Consider the following 19,840-nt stretch of genomic DNA (forward strand, 5'->3'; position numbering starts at 1 on the left):
CTTGCCCCCCAACTCCTATTTCCTCTACCAAGGACTAAACCCTCAGGTCTTTCAAACAACTATCACAGGACTATTTTCTAAATGAGGAACAGACTCTGAAAATTTGCCTAACTTGCCCAAGGTCACTTAGCTACAAAGAGAAAAACCAAATCTCTAGCCTGGTGTGAGGAATTCATCCAAAAATCTGGTTTAGTTCTTTTCTTCCCAAAATTCACTTGAAAACATTTCAAATTAGTGGGAAGGTAAAACTATAAAGGCAAGTGAGACGAATCAGCATCCTCCCTCCCTCCCAATGCACTATTACAGAGGTGGACCCATCTCCCATCAATCTCCAACAGCCTCCAAGAGGCAACCCAGTCTCCAGACCCATATCTAACACTGTGCCTAAGTTGGATGCCAGTCTTGACCCTACCACAAAGGGACTCTACCATCATCCTTCACCCTAACACTCCAGGAACTAGAACATTTGGGTGGATCTGTCCACACAATGGAAAAATAACTTACTTTCCCCACTTCATACAGGGTGTAATCTGAACCTTAGTCAAAACTATCATTCCCCCATTCCCCATCTCTAGATTTTACTGTGCTTACAACTGGGTCTGTCTCATCAGCAATTTAGGTTAATTATCTTGTCACGATTGACACATGTATTAGAATGCCTTTACTGACACATGATAAATACAGATACCTCCTTCCCCAGGAAATTACAACGTGCTAACATCTTTTACAAACGTCTGTGATCAATAGCCCATTTTAACAGGCTCCAGAGAAGGAAGCTCTTATCTCTCCCCTTAGAACATGAAATGAAATCTTCGAAAAGCATTCCAAGGAATCCACGTTCAAAAGGCCACCAGTGGGTGCCAGGCAATCCCTGTTGGCTTTTCTTTAACCAAATAAATGATTACCCTCATAAACAGCTGGCTGAGTGCTTTTCTCCCCCCTCTAAGTTTTAGCTATAAAGCAGCTTATACAAATAGGGAATATTTGACTATCAAAGATTAACTATTGGTATAAACTAGCTTTTAGTGGCACACAAAGCACAAGGCATGAATTATTAATACTAATCCCATGATTAAGGGGTACTATAATGGCTTCAAGTTGTCAATCACTCCAGGAGGAAGATGGACTGAAGAAAAGCAAATGTGGAAGGGCCTCGTACAATTACAGGACAGATACTTTATTTAAATGCATTTAATCTTCTCTCAACCTGCCAAGAACACTAACTCAGGCAGGGCAGGAGACGCAGCCTGGGCGCTTTCGTTTTCTTGATATACATAATAAGCCTGGCATTCGCTGGCATTCCAAGCACCTCTCATGTAGATCTACCGTGGGATTCCAGGGCCCAGCACACATGAAGATGGGAAGCAGATTAAGGCCGGACCGGTCACTCTGGCAAAAGTTGGATAGGACCCGCGCTTCTCCAAGGCTTGGACAGCAGAGCACTAGCTCCCACAGAGCCCCTCACAGAAAAGGCTTCAGAGGGGGTACCAAGAACAGATTGCAGCCACTAACCAAAACCTGGCCGAGCTAAGCTCAGAGAGGCTCCTCAGTGTAAGACCACAGGACCCAGAGATGAGGGTCATTACAAAGTGCCTTCTAAAGGGGAGGGACATGAGGCCCAGGGAAGATGAAGCAGTGAAAGTATCAGAAAGAGAGACAGAGACAGAGAGACAAAGAGAAAGAGAGAGAGAGAGAGGAGAGGAAGAAACAGAGACAGACAGAGAGAGAGGGGGGGAGAGACAGAGAGAGACAGTCATGATTAGAGTGAGAGTGAGGAGAGACTGGGCTCCAGGCTTGCCTCTGACACTTCCCTGATGGGAACCATGGCCAGGCAAATCACTTCATGTTTCTGGCCTCAGTTTCCCCATCTGCAGAGCAAAGATAACAATCAGCTCTTACTAAGATTAGGAAGGAGGCAGAAAACTCAGAAAGAATTTTTATAACTAGTGTCTGTGACAAAGGCCTCATTTCTAAAATATATAGAGACCTAAGTCAAATGTACAAGAATACATGTCACTCCCCAATTGATAAATGGTCCAAGGATATGAACGGGCAGTTCTCAGAGAAAGAAATTAAAGCTATCTATAGTCATGAAAAAATGCTCTAAATCACTACTGATTAAAGAGCTGCAAATCAAAACAACTCTGAGGTACCACATCACTCCTGTCAGATTGGCAAACATGGCAGAACAGGAAAAGGATAAATGTTGGGGAGGATGTGGGAGAGTTGGAACACTGGTTCATTGCTGGTGGAGCTGTGAGCTGATCCAACCATTCTGGAGAGCAATTTGGAACTATGCCCAAAGGGCTACAAAAATGTGCATACCCGAGGGATGTAGTAAATTGGGAAAGAATTTTTACAGCTAAGCTCGGGGATAAAGGCCTCATTTCTAGAATTTATAGAGAACTGACCCAAATGTATAATCATACAAGTCATTCCCCAATTGATAAATGGTCAAAGGATATGAACAGGCAATTTTCAGAGGAAGAAATTAAAGCTATCTATAATCATATGAAAAAATGCTCTAAATCACTATTGGTTAGAGAGATGCAAATCAAAACAACTCTGAGGTACCACATCACACCTATAAGATTGGCAAACATGACAGAACAAGAAAATGATAAATGCTGGAGAGGGTGTGGGAAAGTTGGAACACTAATTCATTGTTGGTGGAGCTGCAAGCGCATCCAACCATTCTGGAGAGCAATTTGGAACTATGCCCAAAGGGCTACAAAAATGTGCATACCCTTTGACCCAGCAATATCGCTACTAGGACTATATCCCCAAGAGATCATAAAAATGGGAAAGGGTCCCACATGTACAAAAATATTTATAGCAGCACTCTGTGTAGTTGCCAAAAACTGGAAGTCAAGGGGATGTCCATCAATTGGGGAATGGCTGAATAAATTATGGTATATGAATGTAATGGAGTACTATTGTGCCATAAGAAATGATGAACAAGAAGACTTCAGAGAGGCCTGGAAGGACTTATATGACCTGATGCTGAGTGAAAGGAGCAGAACCAGGAGAACTTTATGCACAGCAACAACCACAGTGTGTGAGAGTTTTTTCTGGTAGACTTAGATTTTTGTAATAACACAAGAACTTCTTACCAAAAAAAAAAAAAAAATCCCAATGGAGGATCTCAAGGCAAAATGCCTGCCACACTCAGAGAGAAATATGGAAGTCACTCACATATTGTAGCAGATCATGTTTGTGTATGTGTATGTGTTTGTGTATCATGTTCTGATTTGTTACACGATTTCTTTCATTTATCTTAGTCTGACTACATAGCATGACTATAGTGAAAATATACTCAATAGGAAAGTATATGTAGAATCTATACAGAATTGTATGCAGTCCTGGGGAGGGAGGGGGGTAGTGGGGAGTAGGTGGGGAGGGATAAAATCGCAATTGTATGGCAGTGATTGTTAAACATTACAAAATAAAAAAAAAATGTGCATACCCTTTGACCCAGCAATACAGCTTCTAGGACTGTATCCCCAAGAGATCATAAAATTGGGAAAGGGTCCCCCATGTACAAGAATATTTATAGCAGCTCTCTTTGTGATGGCCAAGTACTGGAAATCGAGGGGATGCCCATCCATTGGGGAATGGCTGAAGAAACTGTTGTATATGAATGTAATGGAATACTGTTGTGCTATAAGAAATGATGAACAGGAAGACTTCAGAGAGGCCTGGAAGGATTAATATGATCTGATGCTGAGTGAAAGGAGCAGAACCAGGAGAACTTTGTACACAGCAAAAGCCACAGTGTGCAAGGACTGCTTCTGATAGACCAAGCCCTTCACAGCAATGCAAGGACCTAAAACATTCCCAAAGGACTCGAGGCAAAATGCCACCCACATCCAGAGAAAGAACTAGGGAGCTGGAAAGCAGAATGAAGCAGACTCTTTTCTCTTGTGCTATGTTTTGGTTTGGTTTGGTTTTTCTCTTGATTTCTCTCATTCATTCTCATTCTTCTATGTAACAGACTAACACGAAAATGTGTTTAATAAGAATGTATATGTAGAACCCATGTAAGATTGCACACTGCTTCAGAGAGGGAGGGGGAAGGGAGGGGGAGAAAATTTAAGACTTATGAAGTGATTGTTGAAAACTGTAAAAATTTAAATTAATTAGAAAAACAAACAAAAAAAGAAATTGATAAAAAGTATTTGTTGCATATTAAAAAAAAAATCACCTCTCAGTCAAAAGGCTGTTGTGAGAAGCAAAAGAGATGACATTTAGAAAGCACCCAGCAAAACTTAAGGAGCTCAATCAGTGTCCATCATTCAGACTACTGTCGATGAACATCGTGGGAGAGCCTCAGCCTGAGCCCACGCTGTCCTCACGAGATTATCTTGACAGGGCTCATGGAGAAGGGCAGGGCTCGAGGTAAGGAGAGAAGCTTCATGGGCTCCCACAGACAGAGGGAGGAATGGCTCTTTCCTTGGCAGACACTGGCTGAAACACAGACATGTGAAGCAAACACAGCCAACCAGCCTTTCGGAGGATTCGAGAGCTCCCTCCAAGGACCATCCATCCGTCCATCCCCACCAGGCCATAGTTCTAGGGGTTTAATGACATGCACAAATAGGCACACCTGGAGGACCTCGTCATTCCTCGACCTGAGCTCTGAGCTGGATCCTCAGTCACAGTGGACAATCTTTGGGGCAGGAGCGTGTCTCCCGGCTTGAACACCTGTCTGAGTTGTGAAGCTCCCATGAGATCAAGAAGGATCCTGACTTTGAGTGGAAGACAATGTAGAAGAGCAGGGAGGCAGCTGCCGAGAGGCCTTCCGAACCTCTGTGACATCCTGACATCCGTAAGGTCCGGAGATCGGCCCATGCCTTTAGCACTTAGAGACCTCTCAAGTCGGTCCTTTGCCAACCTGCCCAAGGTGTTACATCCAAGACACTTCTCTTTGGCCTTTCCATGATCCAGTCTGGAGCTTGTCTCATCTTGGCACCTGATGGTCAGTTTTGTTTCCTCTATAAGGACCAGGGGAAGGGGATCCTTGGGGTGAAGAAAATGACCAGGGCCATTTGTCCATTTCTTGTTTATAGTCGTTCTTCATTTGGAGTTTCTCTTTGAAAGCCCTTGGGACAGGGGTGGGGAACCTCGGGCCTTCTAGGCCCTTGGATGCAGCCTTGTGATTGAGTGCGAGTGTTACAGACCAAATCCTTTTATGAGGGGGATTTGTGCTGTGAAGTTTGGATCCAGTCTGAGGACCACCTTGAGGACCTAGAGGGACGACTCTACTTGGCTCGATACCAAGCTTTCCCTAAACAGGTTCAACCCTCCTCAGCTTCTCTCTGTTTACCAGCCTGGGCTGCTCACAGCGATCTGTCGTCCTCCATGAAACTTTACAGACAAGTTTCTATTCTATACCAGTGTTGTCCTTGGCAGCTAAATCTCCCTTAGGCAATAAGTCATATGTTTGCTGATAAAGATGCCATCTGGGCACCTTGGAGCTCCTTAGCTTAGCAATTAATTTGCACTGGTTTAACTTCTAAATGGAATTATACACATACACACACGCACGCATGCACACAACCTGGTACTTTAAAAAATAAATTTAATGGCCATCATCAAAAAGGAAATTTTCAAGAACATACTGAAGAACTAAAGAAAAGACAAAATCAGAGAGCGCAAAGCTGAAGAGGATACCAGGTGCCACCCAGCCCTACCCAGACCTCAGAAAGAATCCACTGGAAAATAAGGCTGGGCAGCAGGCTGAGAGGAGGTCTAGATCCGTCGGGTGCACCACCAGACCCATACCAGCATGCTGCAGTAGGGACAGGGGCAGACTGACCTCTGGATGGCCTGCTCCCCAGCTCCAAGGCACCAATTCAGAATGGACTGAGAGAAGTGCACCTGCACACAACGTTGGCATTGCCATGTGCGCCAAGACATGTGGACCCCACACCAGTACAGAGCAGGATCTCAGTTCCAGCCTCCAGCCCAGGCTTCATAGGAATAACCAGGGCAGGAATCCCAAGCCAAGGGGGAGGCCATACCATCACAGCTTTCAAACTGCCTGACAGGGGCTGAGTCCAGCAGCATCTCCTCTTGCTCAGCCCCAAAGCCAGGCCAGGAACTGGCAAGGCTCAGATCAGGGGAGCAGCGACCAGTCTGAGAGAAGGGAAAACCTGCAGGTCCTCAACCTGTCCCTGGGATACCCACAAGCACAAGAAAGCAGCACCGGGATCAGCCCAAGCCTCCAGAGAGGACAGAATTAACATCAAGTCCAGGGTCAGGACGTGGGCTGGAAAAATGAGCAAACAAAAAGAGAAGCCAGCCATAAGGAGCTATGAGTGTAGCAGGAAAGCCCAAGACACAAACCGAGAAGACAAGAATGACTCCAAGACATGGACGAGCAAAGCCTCAGAGAAAAACTCACCTTGGGCACAAACTCAACCACAACTCCCAGAAAAGATAAGCAAACGTTTCTTAAAAGTTTGCATAAATGAAATGCAAGTGCTTGGGGGGAAAGGTAAAACAGAAACGAGAGCTATGGAAGAAAGAACTGGAAAGAGGATCAGCAGCGTGGGCACAAGAGACGCCAAACCTGCCCACTCCCTGAAAATCAGACTCCATGAGGTCACAAGAAACATGGAGATGATGCCAAGGACTGAAAATAGAGAAGAAAAGGTAAGCTATCTCACAGCCAAAAAAAAAAAAAATGCCCAAGAAAACAAACCAAGAAGAGAAAGTTTACGGATTGTAGGACCACCTCAACATCACCACAAAAAAGGGAGTTTTCACATTCTTTTTTAAGAAATCTTAAAATTAAAACGCCAAGATCTCTTCAGAACCAGAGGGTAAAATGGAGATAGAAAGAACCCACCAATTACCTCCTTGAAGAAACCCCAAATGAAAGCCAAAGCCAACATTCAGAGCTTCCAAATCAAAGGAAACAATCCTGCAAGCAACCACAGCATACAGTCAGAGCCAAGATCACACAAGAGCTATCAGCCAACACCACACAGGAGCAAAGAGCCGGAAATACAACATTCTAGAAGGCAAAGGAGGTAGACTTCTAGCCAAGAACTACTTACCCAGAAAAACTGAGTATATCTTCCGAAGGGCTCAGAATGCAGAAGGAAACAAGCATATTCTCTGGAAATGGCCAGCGGGGAAAGCTGTTTCGAATGTCTAAATACGTTTTCTAATTCATTTTGTTTTTCTCACTTGGATGGGGAGTGTTGAAGAGGGATTGAGACTGGGGTGGGAGGCAGATTATGACTGGTTAGAACAAATAAAACACACACACACACACGTAAATCCTTGATGGAGCACCAATGGGAGGAGACAGACAAGAATCACAACTCGTTAAGTCACCCAGTTGTATCTGACTCTTCATGACCCCATGGACCCTTCTATCCTCCACTATTTCCCACAGTCTGTCCAAACTCACATTTGTTATTTCCATCCATCTCATCCTCTGCAGTCTCCTTCTACCTTCAATCTTTCCCAACATCGGGGTCTTTTTCAATGAGTCTCATTTTCTCATCATGTGGCCAAAGTAGTTAAGCTACATCTTCAGTATCTGACCTTCCAGTGAATAGCCAGAATTAATTTCTTGAAGCAATGACTGATTTGATCTCCTTGCTATTCCAAAGCATCGATTCTGCACATTCAACTTTCCTTATAAGTCCAACTCGCACAACCATACATTGCTACTGGAAAACCCACAGGTTTGACGACGTGGACCTTTGTTCGCAAGGTGATGTCTGCTTTTCAGCATGCCATCCAGATGTGCGAAAGCTTCCCTCTCAAGGAGCAGTCATCACCATCTGCAGTGATTGTGAACCCAAGAATCACAACCAAACCCCTGTGCTCTTCACCAGTGAACTGATTATGCGCCCCAGCCACCCTGGAGCAGTAAGTCTTGAGATAACAACTAGTTGCTGAGCAGCCAAGGCTGTCGGCCTCCGTCTATATCCTGAATATCACAGCTCTGTGGAGGAGGGATGTGCCAACAATCACAGCCCTTGTAAGCTCCCCATCTCAGCTCTAAGGTGACTCACCAAGAGGAGCCCAGGTGAGCTGCCTGACTTCTGAGGAAGTCCCTATCACATGTGCTCCCTGGGTCAGTCTAGGGAGAGCCTCTGACCAGCCGAGAAACGTGCTACAGAAATGGGACGTGATCACCATCATCCTCAAGCTCACAGAGAGCTCTGGGAAACAGAGGAGTAAGACCATGGGATCAGCCTGGCACTGCCCGACTTCCAAGGGATTCCTTCCACCCTGCTATCAATCTCTAGCTAAGGAAATTCATTCCCTGATGGCTTTAAATGCCATCCCCTCCTCTAGCTGCAAGTACATGGCTCCAAATGCCACAGGGCCTTTCAGACCTCTCTCTCTGCATGGTCACTAAGACTCTCTTCTTGCACCCATGATCAGAAAGACACCACCCCTGCAAGGAAGAAATGCCTCCCTGCTGCCCCTGCCTCCAAGGTCATTTAGGGTTGGATGCAGTAACCAAACACAGTGGCTATACAGCGGCAGACCTGGAGGTGGGAAAGACCTGAGTACGCACCTAGCCTCAGACCTGATTGGCTGTGTGGCCCTGGGCAAGTCACTTAGCCCTGTGTGCCTCAGTTTCCACCCTGTAGAATGGGTCAAATCACACTGTCTCCTTCCCAGAGTTATCACGGGGACCAAGTGAGAAAGCATTTGTAAAGCAAGGTGCCCAGCCCACAGTAGGTGCTGCGTAAACTATCCTCTGAGTTATACAGAATATGGAAGCTATAGAGGCATTGAGACTCCTGGGTAGGACTGTCCCTTCAATTCACATGAGGATCAGATGAGAGAAAATCTGTAAAGCACTTTGCAAACCTTAAGGCGCCACATAAATGCTGGCTGCTATTCCTGTTTTTAATAGAATGACTGGCAGCTGGGCCTGGAGGCAGGAAGACTTGAGTTCAAATCCAGCCCAGACACTTTCCAGTCTGTTTGCCTTGAGCCACTGGAGAAGGAAATGATGAAGCGCTCCACTGTCCCTGCCAAGAAAACCCCCTGGACAGTACTGGGGTGCTACAGTCCATAGGGTCACAAAGATTCGGACACGACTCAACACCAGGGACGGTAGGAGATGGGGAGGCCTGCAGATGGCTGAAGGCACCAGGGACACCACGAGGTGTCTGCTGTGATCATCCGAGAGCTGATGAAGGGTTAGCTAGAGTGGCAGCCAAGGGAGTCAAGAGAAAGGATGGAAGCATATGCATGGAGGCTGGAACTGACAGGATTCTTCAGTGACAATTCCATTAAACTCCTTCTGAAACAAAATGCTCTGCAATCACTGTTCTTGCTGTTTTCTCATCCCCTTGACCACTGATTAGAACCTACAATGTGTTACCAACAGAGAATCTGACAGGGATGTCTAGAACAATCATGCTGCTGCTGCTACCTTCTGGTTTTCACCTAGCCGCTTATACTCGAATGCTGTGCCAAGGGAGGGTCTGCTGGGAGAGACCAGAGAACGGTGCATGTGGACAGGCTAAACATTTGTCTGAGAAAGGAGCGGAAGAATCTTTACCAAACGCAGAGGAAACGACCAGCACGGCCATACAAGGAAGGTGCTCGCCATGGCTTCTCAGTTGGATCCTTCCAAGCGGCACTGCCAGGGGAACGTGAGAGTCTCTAAGAGTCTAGAACACGGCTCATCCAAAAGTCTTTGGCCGAGAGAAAACTCCAGAGCTACACATGTCCCTTCTGAGATTCACAAAGGAGGAGTCTCCCTATACAAAGGAGAGGCGATGACCCACGTCCCAGAGCAAACGAGTACAGCCTTACCTGGTGTCGGTGAACAGGAACTCCAGGTGGGTCATGTAAACCTCCCAACGTGGCACACTGTACCTCTGGGCCAAGGAAAGGGCAATGTTGTAGACATTGTTCTCAAGAGTCCTGGAAGGATGACCAGCCCCATGGGAAGAAAGAGAAACAGTCACCATGAAAACATTCAGAAGCCTCACTCCCCAGTGGGGCATTCAGGGCACGCCATCCCCCTGAGGGTGACGCTTTGTGGGCTTGCCCAGAGATCAGCATCAGTGCACTGGAACATCACATGGGGCCTGGACCAAAAGGGGAAAAAACCTAGAGTGGATCCATGTTCCCAACCTCCCCATGCCTTTAAGACACAGCGGTCTTCAGTCTGAAGGGGAGGCCGCTGCAGCCTAACCTTTCAACACCAGAAACATCCCAGGGGTCATTTCACACAGGAGACCATGGAACCCCAGCTCCACAGCACATTAACAATGGGACCTCAGACAAGTGATTCAGAGACAGCCAGGGCTTATGGGCAGAAACCTCCCTTGATTCCAAGAGCTGTGGAATTCTGTGCCCAAGGAGAAGGGGCTGGGTGTCCTGGCATGGCCTCTGAGGTCCTTTCCACAACCAAGTCTACATGACCAAGACTCCTCTGGGGTTCAGCTTCTTCATCTTTAAAAGGGGGATAATCAAGGTGTCTGTTTCACAGTGTCACTAGGAAAGCCCCTGAAGGGGGCTTAAAAAGCTGTGCAACTGTACAAGCCTGAATGGGCACACTGCAGCCAGCCACCTGTGAGCACCATGGGCAGAGGCCCTGCATCACAGCCAGTCCATAGGATGCCTCTTCCCAGCACACCTGGCTGTAAACAGGAGGCTCCTAGGAAACATTTGTTTAACTGAACCGGGGGCCAGGGGCAGGAATCCCAGCTGTAGGTCTCACTGCCTGTGTGACCTTGGGGAGCTCTCCTCTGTACCCCATTTTTCCCTCAGATGATGGGCAGAAAGGGCCTAGAGGAGGCCTATGGCCTGTCCAGATCTGCATCCTCCATGGATGCTTCAATGGACCAGGAAGGGACAAGGGGTCTTCAAAGGCCAGGGTAGTGGAAACAAGTTGGCCAGGGGGCATGCACCTATCACTCAAGGCCAGCCAGTGCCCATATGCTCACTGGAGCTCACGGCCAGGAGGCCGGGCACCGTGAGGGGACATGTACTGAGGTGTGGGCTTGTGAGAAGAAACGTGGCTGAGCCAAGAGATCCCTGGAAACATCAAAGTCCTGAGCATTTGAAAGGGCAGATGCTTCCTGCCAAAGCAAGGTTTTGGAGAGAGGAACGTTTTTACAGTTCATCATAAAACAGATTTAAAAGGCACAATTATTTTCCATTTTGCTTTTCTGCATATACACAAATCAACAAGAAGTGGAAGACAGAGAAAAGGAATCTCTGAACGCCGTGAATCACAAGGAAACCCTTTCTCCCATTAGCTGAACGAGGGCACCACGGACAAATTATCGGGTCAGATTAATTTCTGAGAATTCATTTTCTCAAAGTTGCTTAAATCAAGATCATTCAGTCAGTTTTGTCTCAGCCATTCAGTGAGCCTCCCTGAGCCCGTCCTGCGGGCAAGGCCCTGCGGGGGATGGTAATGCAATGGCAGTCCTCAGAAACTCAGTCTCTGTCTTGTGGGGGAACAAAATGCATGCCCCCTCCATTCCAGTGCCCTCTCTCGGGATCGCTGGTAGCTGTCTGTCTCCCCCATCAGAGAGTGAGAGTTCAGCACAGGTCCCAACACATAGTAGGTGCTTAAAGGTTGGCAGACTTTCATGTTTAGCCTGTCCTCCTGCATCCCCCTTCACTAGTGACACACACCCCACTATACCTGAGCTCAGGAGCTTGTCTCCTCATGCCCACACCACAAGAAGACTGTGTAACCTTCCTGTCCAGGAAGAGGTGAGAATCAAGGAGGGCTACCAGGAGTCAGGGGCCGCTACTAAGTTGGAGTGGGAGGAAGAGGGGGGTGTAACAGGACACCTGAGCCCAGAATCAGCACAGGTGAGACGTGGAAGGGACAGAGATCAGCCAGTGTAGGAACTGCTCATCTGAGTGAGGCATGGGACTGAGGTCACCCCCGGTGGGGAGCAGGGGCCAAAGGAGCCCCCTCAGCCTCAGATGTTGGCTGATGCCAAGCCCTGCCCATCCATATGGGGCAAGGACATGAGGCTATACCTGCATTCAGGGCTGCCTGAGCCCCAAGCCAGCCTTACCACATCCTCAGCACACCATCACTGACACCCAGGGTCACCCCAACACAGCATACCCAGCCCACTTTTCAGCTCCCTGCTAAGTGCTCTCCTCCCCCATTAGAACATCCGTCAGTCAATAAGCATTTAAGTGCCTACTGAATGCCAGTGCCAGAGGGAAGAGGCAGTCGGACCCTCATGGGGCCCACAATCTAACATGACAGGCAAATACCTAAGTACAAATAAGCTAGGGATGGATAAATGGACAATCAAGAGAGGGTCAGCAGTGAGACTGTAAGCTCCCCAAGGGCAGGTGCTCTCACTTTTTCTGTTTGCGACTGTATCGTCAGCCAATGTCTGGCTTGATCAATATGGGCTAACTGGACTGATTTGGCTCAGGATCCCTCGTCCAGAGAGCTGACCATAGTCACACCTCTCCCCTCCTAGACAGACCTGGGGCAGAGGGGGAGGGAGGGAAAAGGTCCCACATGCAGCCTGACATCTGTCTCAATGCCTGCTGCAGCCCCATTGACAGCTGCCCAATCAAGCCCCACGAAAGGTCAGCACTGCCGGACATGAGGGCAGCATCAGGGGCACTGAGGACACTACTCACTCTGCCAGCCCAAGGATGGTCTCCCTCTTGTACTGGTCATCCGCAGTGAAGCGGGCCACGTCCACACCCTTGCGCAGGCCCTGCAGCAGCTGGGCCTGGGTGAGATCCAGGAGGCGCTCATGATAGAAGCTCAGCTGCTGGACCAGTCCCCCGAGGTCATCGGGCCAGGCGTGACCATCCAGGTCAGAGACATGCTTGGTGACAGTCCGGACGAGCTCGCTGGGATCAGCCTGCAGCACCCCAGCCCCAAGAAACAAAGATACATCAGGCAGGACATGGCCACCGTGGGCCAGGGAAGCCCTCCCTTCTCACACCCCATCCCCCTTCATTCCTCACAACAACTTCAGGGCAGCAGAGACTATCAGTCCCATTTCAGAGATGAGAAAACCAAGGTTGAAAAAGGTGATCTCAGTGTACTCTGGGTCAGAGGATGCTGCCTCTGGGCCTCAGTTTCCTCATCTGTAAAATGACCAGATGGTGTCTGAACATCCCTCATGGCTCTGCCTGCCCAAGGTTCAATGGAGAAAGCCCGGAGCCTGCATAAATGCCCCCCCAATAACCCCGGAAGCCTCAGGAGTAGTCACTGTTTGCCATTTGACAGGACCTCATACACAGCCCCTCTGTCCCACTGATATTCTGCACGTTCTGTCATGGCTGGCTTTGGATGAGGCTCCTCTGTAGGACAACAGATGACCAGCAGCAGCATCCCCGGCCCCAGGCCCAAGGAAAGGTCACTAGATTCCCAGACCACTGCACCAAGGGCCCAAGCTGCTGGTGGCCAGGTAGGGCTGCCCCACATCCCAGGGAAACTCCCCAGTGCAGACTGCTCTCAGGTCCTGTGGCCTTCCCCTGAGTTATTCCTGGTGGCTTCTCTGACAACAGCAAAAAATCGTGACTGGACACAACTCAGAAATCCTTAGAAGAGAGAAGGCATGAAGGAGAGAGGGTAACGCGCCCCACATCTTTTCACTAGAACTTGCTTTGGTGTTTAGGGTCAGGGGAGCAGCTGCCACCGCCCACCCTTCACAGGCCTGCCAGAGCCACGTCCCTCTGCACAGGGCAAGCCTGGGGATGGCTTCGTTCTCAGCACATGCTCTGGGCTGGCCCCGTTCTGACTGACCACAGAAGATTCTCCCCACCATCGGCACATCCTTCCCTCCTGAGGCAGCCCAAGGATCCACACCCATTCAAACACTGATGTGGGTCACGGGCAGTGGAGCTGGGGCTGGGGGGTAACATCCCACAATCCCTGGCAGTCCTTGCCAGATTCTGCAGTGATGCTCCCCACTCAGCAGCTGCAGAACCAGCATTTGCTCAACACTGCCCCCTCAGTGACTTAGGGAACAATAACTGGAGTATCTGTAAAACCCTTTCCAACAGACCAAGGATTCGATGGCACTGACGGCATCCTTCCCGATGTATGCGGTACACACAACCCAGAGAATTAGGGGCCATCTCCAACACCTGCCCTGGGCTCTTGGGGCCCAATTACAAATCAGAGCAGACTGCCAGCCACTGAGCAGGACCCACTATATCACACCACATGGAGGGTTCCTCTATGTCTGCGATGCATTACGAAACCTAACCTGACGTGTTCTTGGTTGATCCCATTAGGGGCCAATCCAGGAGCGCAGATAAAAAGTAATTAATGAAATATTTCCCAGTTTAGGCAGATGGGCTTAGGATAAAGGTCTGACAAAAAACCCAATGATTTCTGCACACAGGTGGGAAGCGGTTCTGGTAAGTGGAAAGCACTCTGAATGTGCAAACAGGACCAGAGCTTTGAGACACTGGGCACACCAGTTCAGCACTCTGGGTCTCAGTTTTCCCCTCAGTAGAAATGGGGACAGGGCAGGTAGGTGGCACCAGACCTCAAGTCAGGAGGACCTGAGTTCAAGTCCAGCCTCAAACAGTTTTTAGCTGTGTGACCTCAGGCAAGTCACAACCCCAACTGCTTCTAAAATGAAAGAGAAAGAAGTGGGGACAGGATGAGTAGAGTGAAGACAGCCCCTGCCTGGCACAGCAGCCATGAGGGTCAAAGAGAAACAGACAGAGAAGGTTCTGTGAACTGCTGATCATGGCCACTCTCAACGTGCATTCATGACGTGCCTGCTGTATGCCAAGCCCAGGACAAGGTCTCCCGCTGCACCCTGGGTCGTCTTCAGCTGTCCTGATCCACATCTGGCTCTGGGGGATACAGTGAGGCTGATGACCTTGCACAGTCCTGCCTCACTTCAATCCAGTTCACCTGCGTATCATGGCATCACCTCCCTGATGCCATGGTCCCCTTCAAGAATGAAGGATAAACAACATCAGGAGGCCACCCTTGGCCGAGTCAATAGGGTTCAAACCTGCACCCAAAGTGTAAAATGGATCTCATCAATGGCCTGCACCCGTCTGAGCATCTCCATGGTCCCAGTCCGACGCTAGGCCCAGTGAGGGCCATAAAAGAGCCACAGGCCCCTTGTCACCCAGGCTGGGGCCATCCAGCTCAGCAGGAAGTGAGAGATGTGGGGGGACACGTGAGGAGGGATGGCTAATGATCAGGATCCATGAAAAAGCACCAGCTAGAATGTTGGGACAAATCTGGTAAGGAGAAACATGATAGGGATAAATGTGAACTCACAGGTCAGTGTTCAGTGAATTGACTTCAGAAGTACAGGATGGAGAAGATTGGATTTGAAAACGATCTGGGGATTTGGTGGACCACAAGCCCAACAAGGGTCCTAAGGTGATCTTGGGCATCCTTAAGAGAAGATGAGCTGCCAGAACAGGGAGAAGGTGGTCCCAGGCTGCTCTGCTGTGGTCAGACCCCACAAAAAAATACACTAAGGCTTGTTCTGGGCTCTGACCACTTAGGAAGGCCTTGGATAAGCTGGAAGGATGGAGCAGGGGACAACTGGGTGGCAAAAGGCCATGGATGTGCCTCCTGAGGATTAGTTCACAAAGGGTAGAGAGGAGACAGAGAGATGAGAGCAAGAACCACAGAGGGTGAAAAAGAACCCAGCCTTGGATGGGATGTTGGAGAAACTGCCTCTTCCCAAGTGAAGGGGAGCATGTTGTTAGCTCTGCACCCCCAGGTGAGTGAGAGGCAGGATCCCTGAGGGTCCCCTGAGGCCCAGGTGACCACCCGCAGCACATGGCATAAACCTAGGCACAAAGGGAAGGCTCCTCCACACCTGCTGAACTGAGAGGAGAAACAGGAGAGGAGGAGATGAGAGAGGGCCATGGCAGAGCGGGGGCTTCAAGAACTGGGGGGTGGTGAGATGTAGTGGGGAGGGTAAGGAGAGCCTTCCCTTATTCAGACCAGGCACCAAGGATGCCACTGAGGCGAAGGATCATAGGCATCTTAAAATAGCCTAGCAAGTTGCACCAGGTGGGCGGCAGAGGATGAAGTCAAACCTGGACAATCACATGGGGAAGATGCCCCAGAAAATTCCTGCTCGGCAGAGGGCTGGATGACATGACCTGCCAGCTGTCCTTCCCGCAAGGACAGCCTCAGAACTTACGGTCTTCTATGTCCCAGTCTTCCACCTGTCCTGGCATCCTGCCTCGTCCGCCTACACTCACAAACTCCCTCCTAGTGGCTCTCCCCTTTCAACCGCTAATGTTTCACTCAGAGCAAAGTCAATCACTGGCCAAAGTCTCCAACTAGAAAATTCTCCAAAATATATTGGTGGTGGGAGGTGTCTGTAGAGGCAGGAACAGGAAAGGTTTGAGATCACAAAGACATCAGAAATTCTGCAAATCTCTAATTACACGATTCCGTGAGTCATTCTGGACAAAGACAGAGACTTTCAACACTTCAGATTCTCCACCTAAAACGAGCCTGAAGAAAAAGGAGTCACACTTGGCAGTGAGCTGATGGCCTGGGCGTCCAGGCCGAGATGAAAAAGGCTGAGTTCTCTCTAATCACTGGGACAGCAACGTTCCCTCCTCAGATCACTCAACTTGTTCCTGATCAAACTTAGGAAGGAAGGAAAGGAGGAAGGGAGGGAGGGAGGGATGGAGGGAGGGAGGGAAAAGGAGAGGGAGGAAGGAAGGAAGGAAGGAAGGAAGGAAGGAAGGAAGGAAGGAAGGAAGGAAGGAAGGAAGGAAGGAAGGAAGGAAGGAAGGAAGGAAGGAAGGAAGGAAGGGAGGGAGGGAAGGAGGGAGGGAGGGAGGAAGAAAGGAAGGAAAGGAAGGAGGGAGGAGAGAGGGAGGGAGGGAGGGAGGGAGGAAGGAAGGAAGGAAGGAAGGAAGGAAGGAAGGAAGGAAGGAAGGAAGGAAGGAAGGAAGGAAGGAAGGAAGGAAGGAAGGAGGGAGGAAGGGAGGGAGGGAAGAAGCAGCTCTGAATACAAGCACTTCGCTAAGCGCTGGCGTTAGGCCCCTGCCTGCCTAAAGGGAGAACCTGGAGATTGGAGACATTGTGCAGGGATCCGCAGAGAAGATTTCTCTGTCCCATCCAGCTCTCCAACTCTGTGATAAGTGGGAGAGAGAAGACACACGCACAGTGACAATCTAATCAACCGTGCTTCATGCAGAGGAAGGCTGCAGAGGTCAGGAGATGAAGAGGTCAGCTCCGGGCAGGGAGATCAGGGATGCTGGGCAGGACGTCAGATGGCCCAGGCCAAGGGGCTTCCCCACCTTGCAGACCTCTGATACATCTCCATCCGTGCTCCAGAGCTGGTCTGGGAGCCAGGAGGAGCCAAGAGGAGGGGGGACAGAGCTGGTCTGGGCTCCGATGGCCTCTCAGTACATGAGGTCATGCCCTCTGACCGCCACAGCTTCTGAGGAGACGCTGACCTGCAGGGGTCGAGGGAGTCCCCCTGAACAAGGGAACCACAAGCCAGACCCCTTGACCGATTCTGCTTTGAGGTGACCGCTCTAGTTCAGAGCCTAATTCAGCCGTAAGACTTCTTGATCTGTGGGTGCTTTTTGCCTCCAGGAAACACTGGGACGTCACTTACAAACGGTGCAATCCTAATGCAGAAAGCAGGAAGGGGAGACTAGAGCGGACAAAAGAGGCCAAACCCAAAGCTGCTGAGGGGCAGCTCAGAGGTGCAGAGGGGAGAGGACCAGCCCTGGAGTTCCGAGGACCCAAGTTCAAATCCAGCCTCAGACACTTACTAGCAGTGAGACCCTGGGCAAGTCACTTCACCCTAACTGCTCCCCTCCCCCCAAAAATCACTGTTTGGAAAGAATTTATCCTCTGACATTTCCTAAAGCCAGGAAGCGTGCAAGAGGTAGCGAATGTTTGGTGGTGATGTCGTCAAAAACCAAATCAAGCTTCTGTAAAAAGGGAATCTAAATAAACCACCTTTTGGTCATTTCTTTGGCTGCTGACGAATCAAGGGAGCAGAGAGTGGTGGAAGACGCCAGCATTCTGGAGCTGACCTTCCCTACGGGACACTCGGCCCTAGTGTCCGAGGCAAGCTTTGAACCCAGGTCTTCGCTTTTCCTCCAAAACTCTTAGAGAATTAAGGTCACAAGAAATTAAGTCCTCGCCTTCTGCACAGCCACGACTTTGGTTGCACGTCTCCCTCTGCTTCTTCAGTCACAACTGACGTGAGTCCTGAAGGCTGGTTATGAATGCAAAATACATCTTAAAGTGATCTCAGGTGGCTGTTTGCTGAGCCAAGTCGGAAGATATGGCAGGAACGATGGAAGGTCTGTCCTCAGGCTGCTTGGACCCGGCCTTGACTCCTGGTCCACCCAGGGCCCTCCTCCAAAGAAAGCCTAGTGATCACCCCAATGCTTCCAGAGAAATCAGAGCAGTCTGTCAGTCGGCTTCTAGAATTCCACAGGACAACCAGAAAAAATGGGAAAAGCCTACACTTGAGTACATGGGGGACCAAGTGACAAGTGAGACAAACCGAGGTCCCAGGGAACAGGATTCTGTGTGCAGGCACCGAGTCGAAATGACTCTGAGTTCCATTTTTTACCTTTGGAGGATTCATCAGAAATTTGTCGTATTTAATTCTGAACTCGACAGTCTTGTTTAACAAAGGATAGGTCACTGAAAACAAGCTAATGAGCTTCCATCAGACAGGCCACAAGAAGCTCAGGACAGAGGAGAGAAGGGTCTCTGCCTTCCCAGAAGGATCCTAGCACCCAAAATGGTACCCGATCGATGGAGGGGCTGGATGGGACTCACTGAAGGAGAAACCAAGGCCAACCAAGCTCAGAGGACAGGATCTGGGACATGGAGCAGGGCCAGTGAGATGCAGGAAGGCACTTGGAAAGGAGAGAATGAGCCAAGTTCTACTCAAAAGGAACTGATGGTCTAATGGGAGAGAGAGCAAGGAGGTACCCAGATCTATCCAGAACACAGAGGAATGGGGCCACCAACAGGGAAACACAAGGCAGTGGGGGTTGGGGGGTGGGCATGAGCAACCAGTCTGTAAACATTTATTAGGCACCTACTGTGTGCCTAATGCTGGGGACACAAAAAAAGCTCTCCAGGAGCTTACAATCTCATGGGAGAAACCATCTGAAAACAAACATACAGAGAAAGCTCTCTACAGAATGAACAAGAAATAATGGGGGGGCTTCCGATCAAGGCAGGGCAGTCAGAGCGGGGAGGGACAGCCAGAAAATGCCCAGAGGTGAGAGAGAGCCATCCAATCAGTGGAACTGAGACATGAATGACCAGAGATGAAGGAGGGCTTGGAACAACATGGAGCTCACAGTGCAGGGGGTTCCATGGTCAGGACCAGGCTTTAGGAAGATCGAATGGAGTGGGGAGAGACTGGAGGCAGGCAGGCCCACAGCAGCTACTGCTATAGCCCAGTCCTGAGGAGACCAGGGTCTGTACCAGGGTCACAGCAGAGGAGATAGGAGGCACATCCAAAAGGGAAAATCACAGATTTGGGCAGCAGCTTAGAGATGGGGGATGGGGGTGAGAGAGAGGTCAGGGTCCAGGATGGCTCCTGAGTGGTGTCCTTGGCAGTCACGGGGATGGCAGGAGAAGGGGAGGGTTTAGAGGATGTAGCCTTAGGACACACTGGCTTCTCACTGCTGCTCCCCAGAACCCACAGCTGCCCACCATGTCTTCTCCCCTTCAAGGGTCACCACAGTCAGGCATCGACTCCCAGGTTGGTTTCCACGCATGGTCAGGAAAGGCATGACGAGAGATGCTGGACTTCCTCTCTCTTCCTCCTAACTCCTGCTATGTCTGGAGCTTTCCCCTAGAACTCTCAGTCAGACGTACAACCCCTGTGTCCCTGCCAGA

At 49.6% G+C, this 19,840-nt stretch overlaps 1 protein-coding gene across 1 annotated transcript in view; it reads right to left on the reverse strand.

Annotated features, from left to right (window-relative positions):
• NBAS (NBAS subunit of NRZ tethering complex) overlaps positions 1-19,840 on the reverse strand; it is a 280,935-nt gene that overhangs the window by 75,607 nt on the left and 185,488 nt on the right. The window contains exons 41-42 of the mRNA XM_072642657.1: positions 12,628-12,857; positions 9,805-9,915 (exon numbers count right to left, since the gene is read on the reverse strand). Coding sequence (XP_072498758.1) covers positions 9,805-9,915; positions 12,628-12,857 — 341 coding nt within the window. The remainder of the gene's footprint in view (positions 1-9,804; positions 9,916-12,627; positions 12,858-19,840) is intronic.

This window comes from Notamacropus eugenii, chromosome 1, assembly GCF_028372415.1.
Source record: "Notamacropus eugenii isolate mMacEug1 chromosome 1, mMacEug1.pri_v2, whole genome shotgun sequence".
Classification (NCBI taxonomy): domain Eukaryota; kingdom Metazoa; phylum Chordata; class Mammalia; order Diprotodontia; family Macropodidae; genus Notamacropus; species Notamacropus eugenii.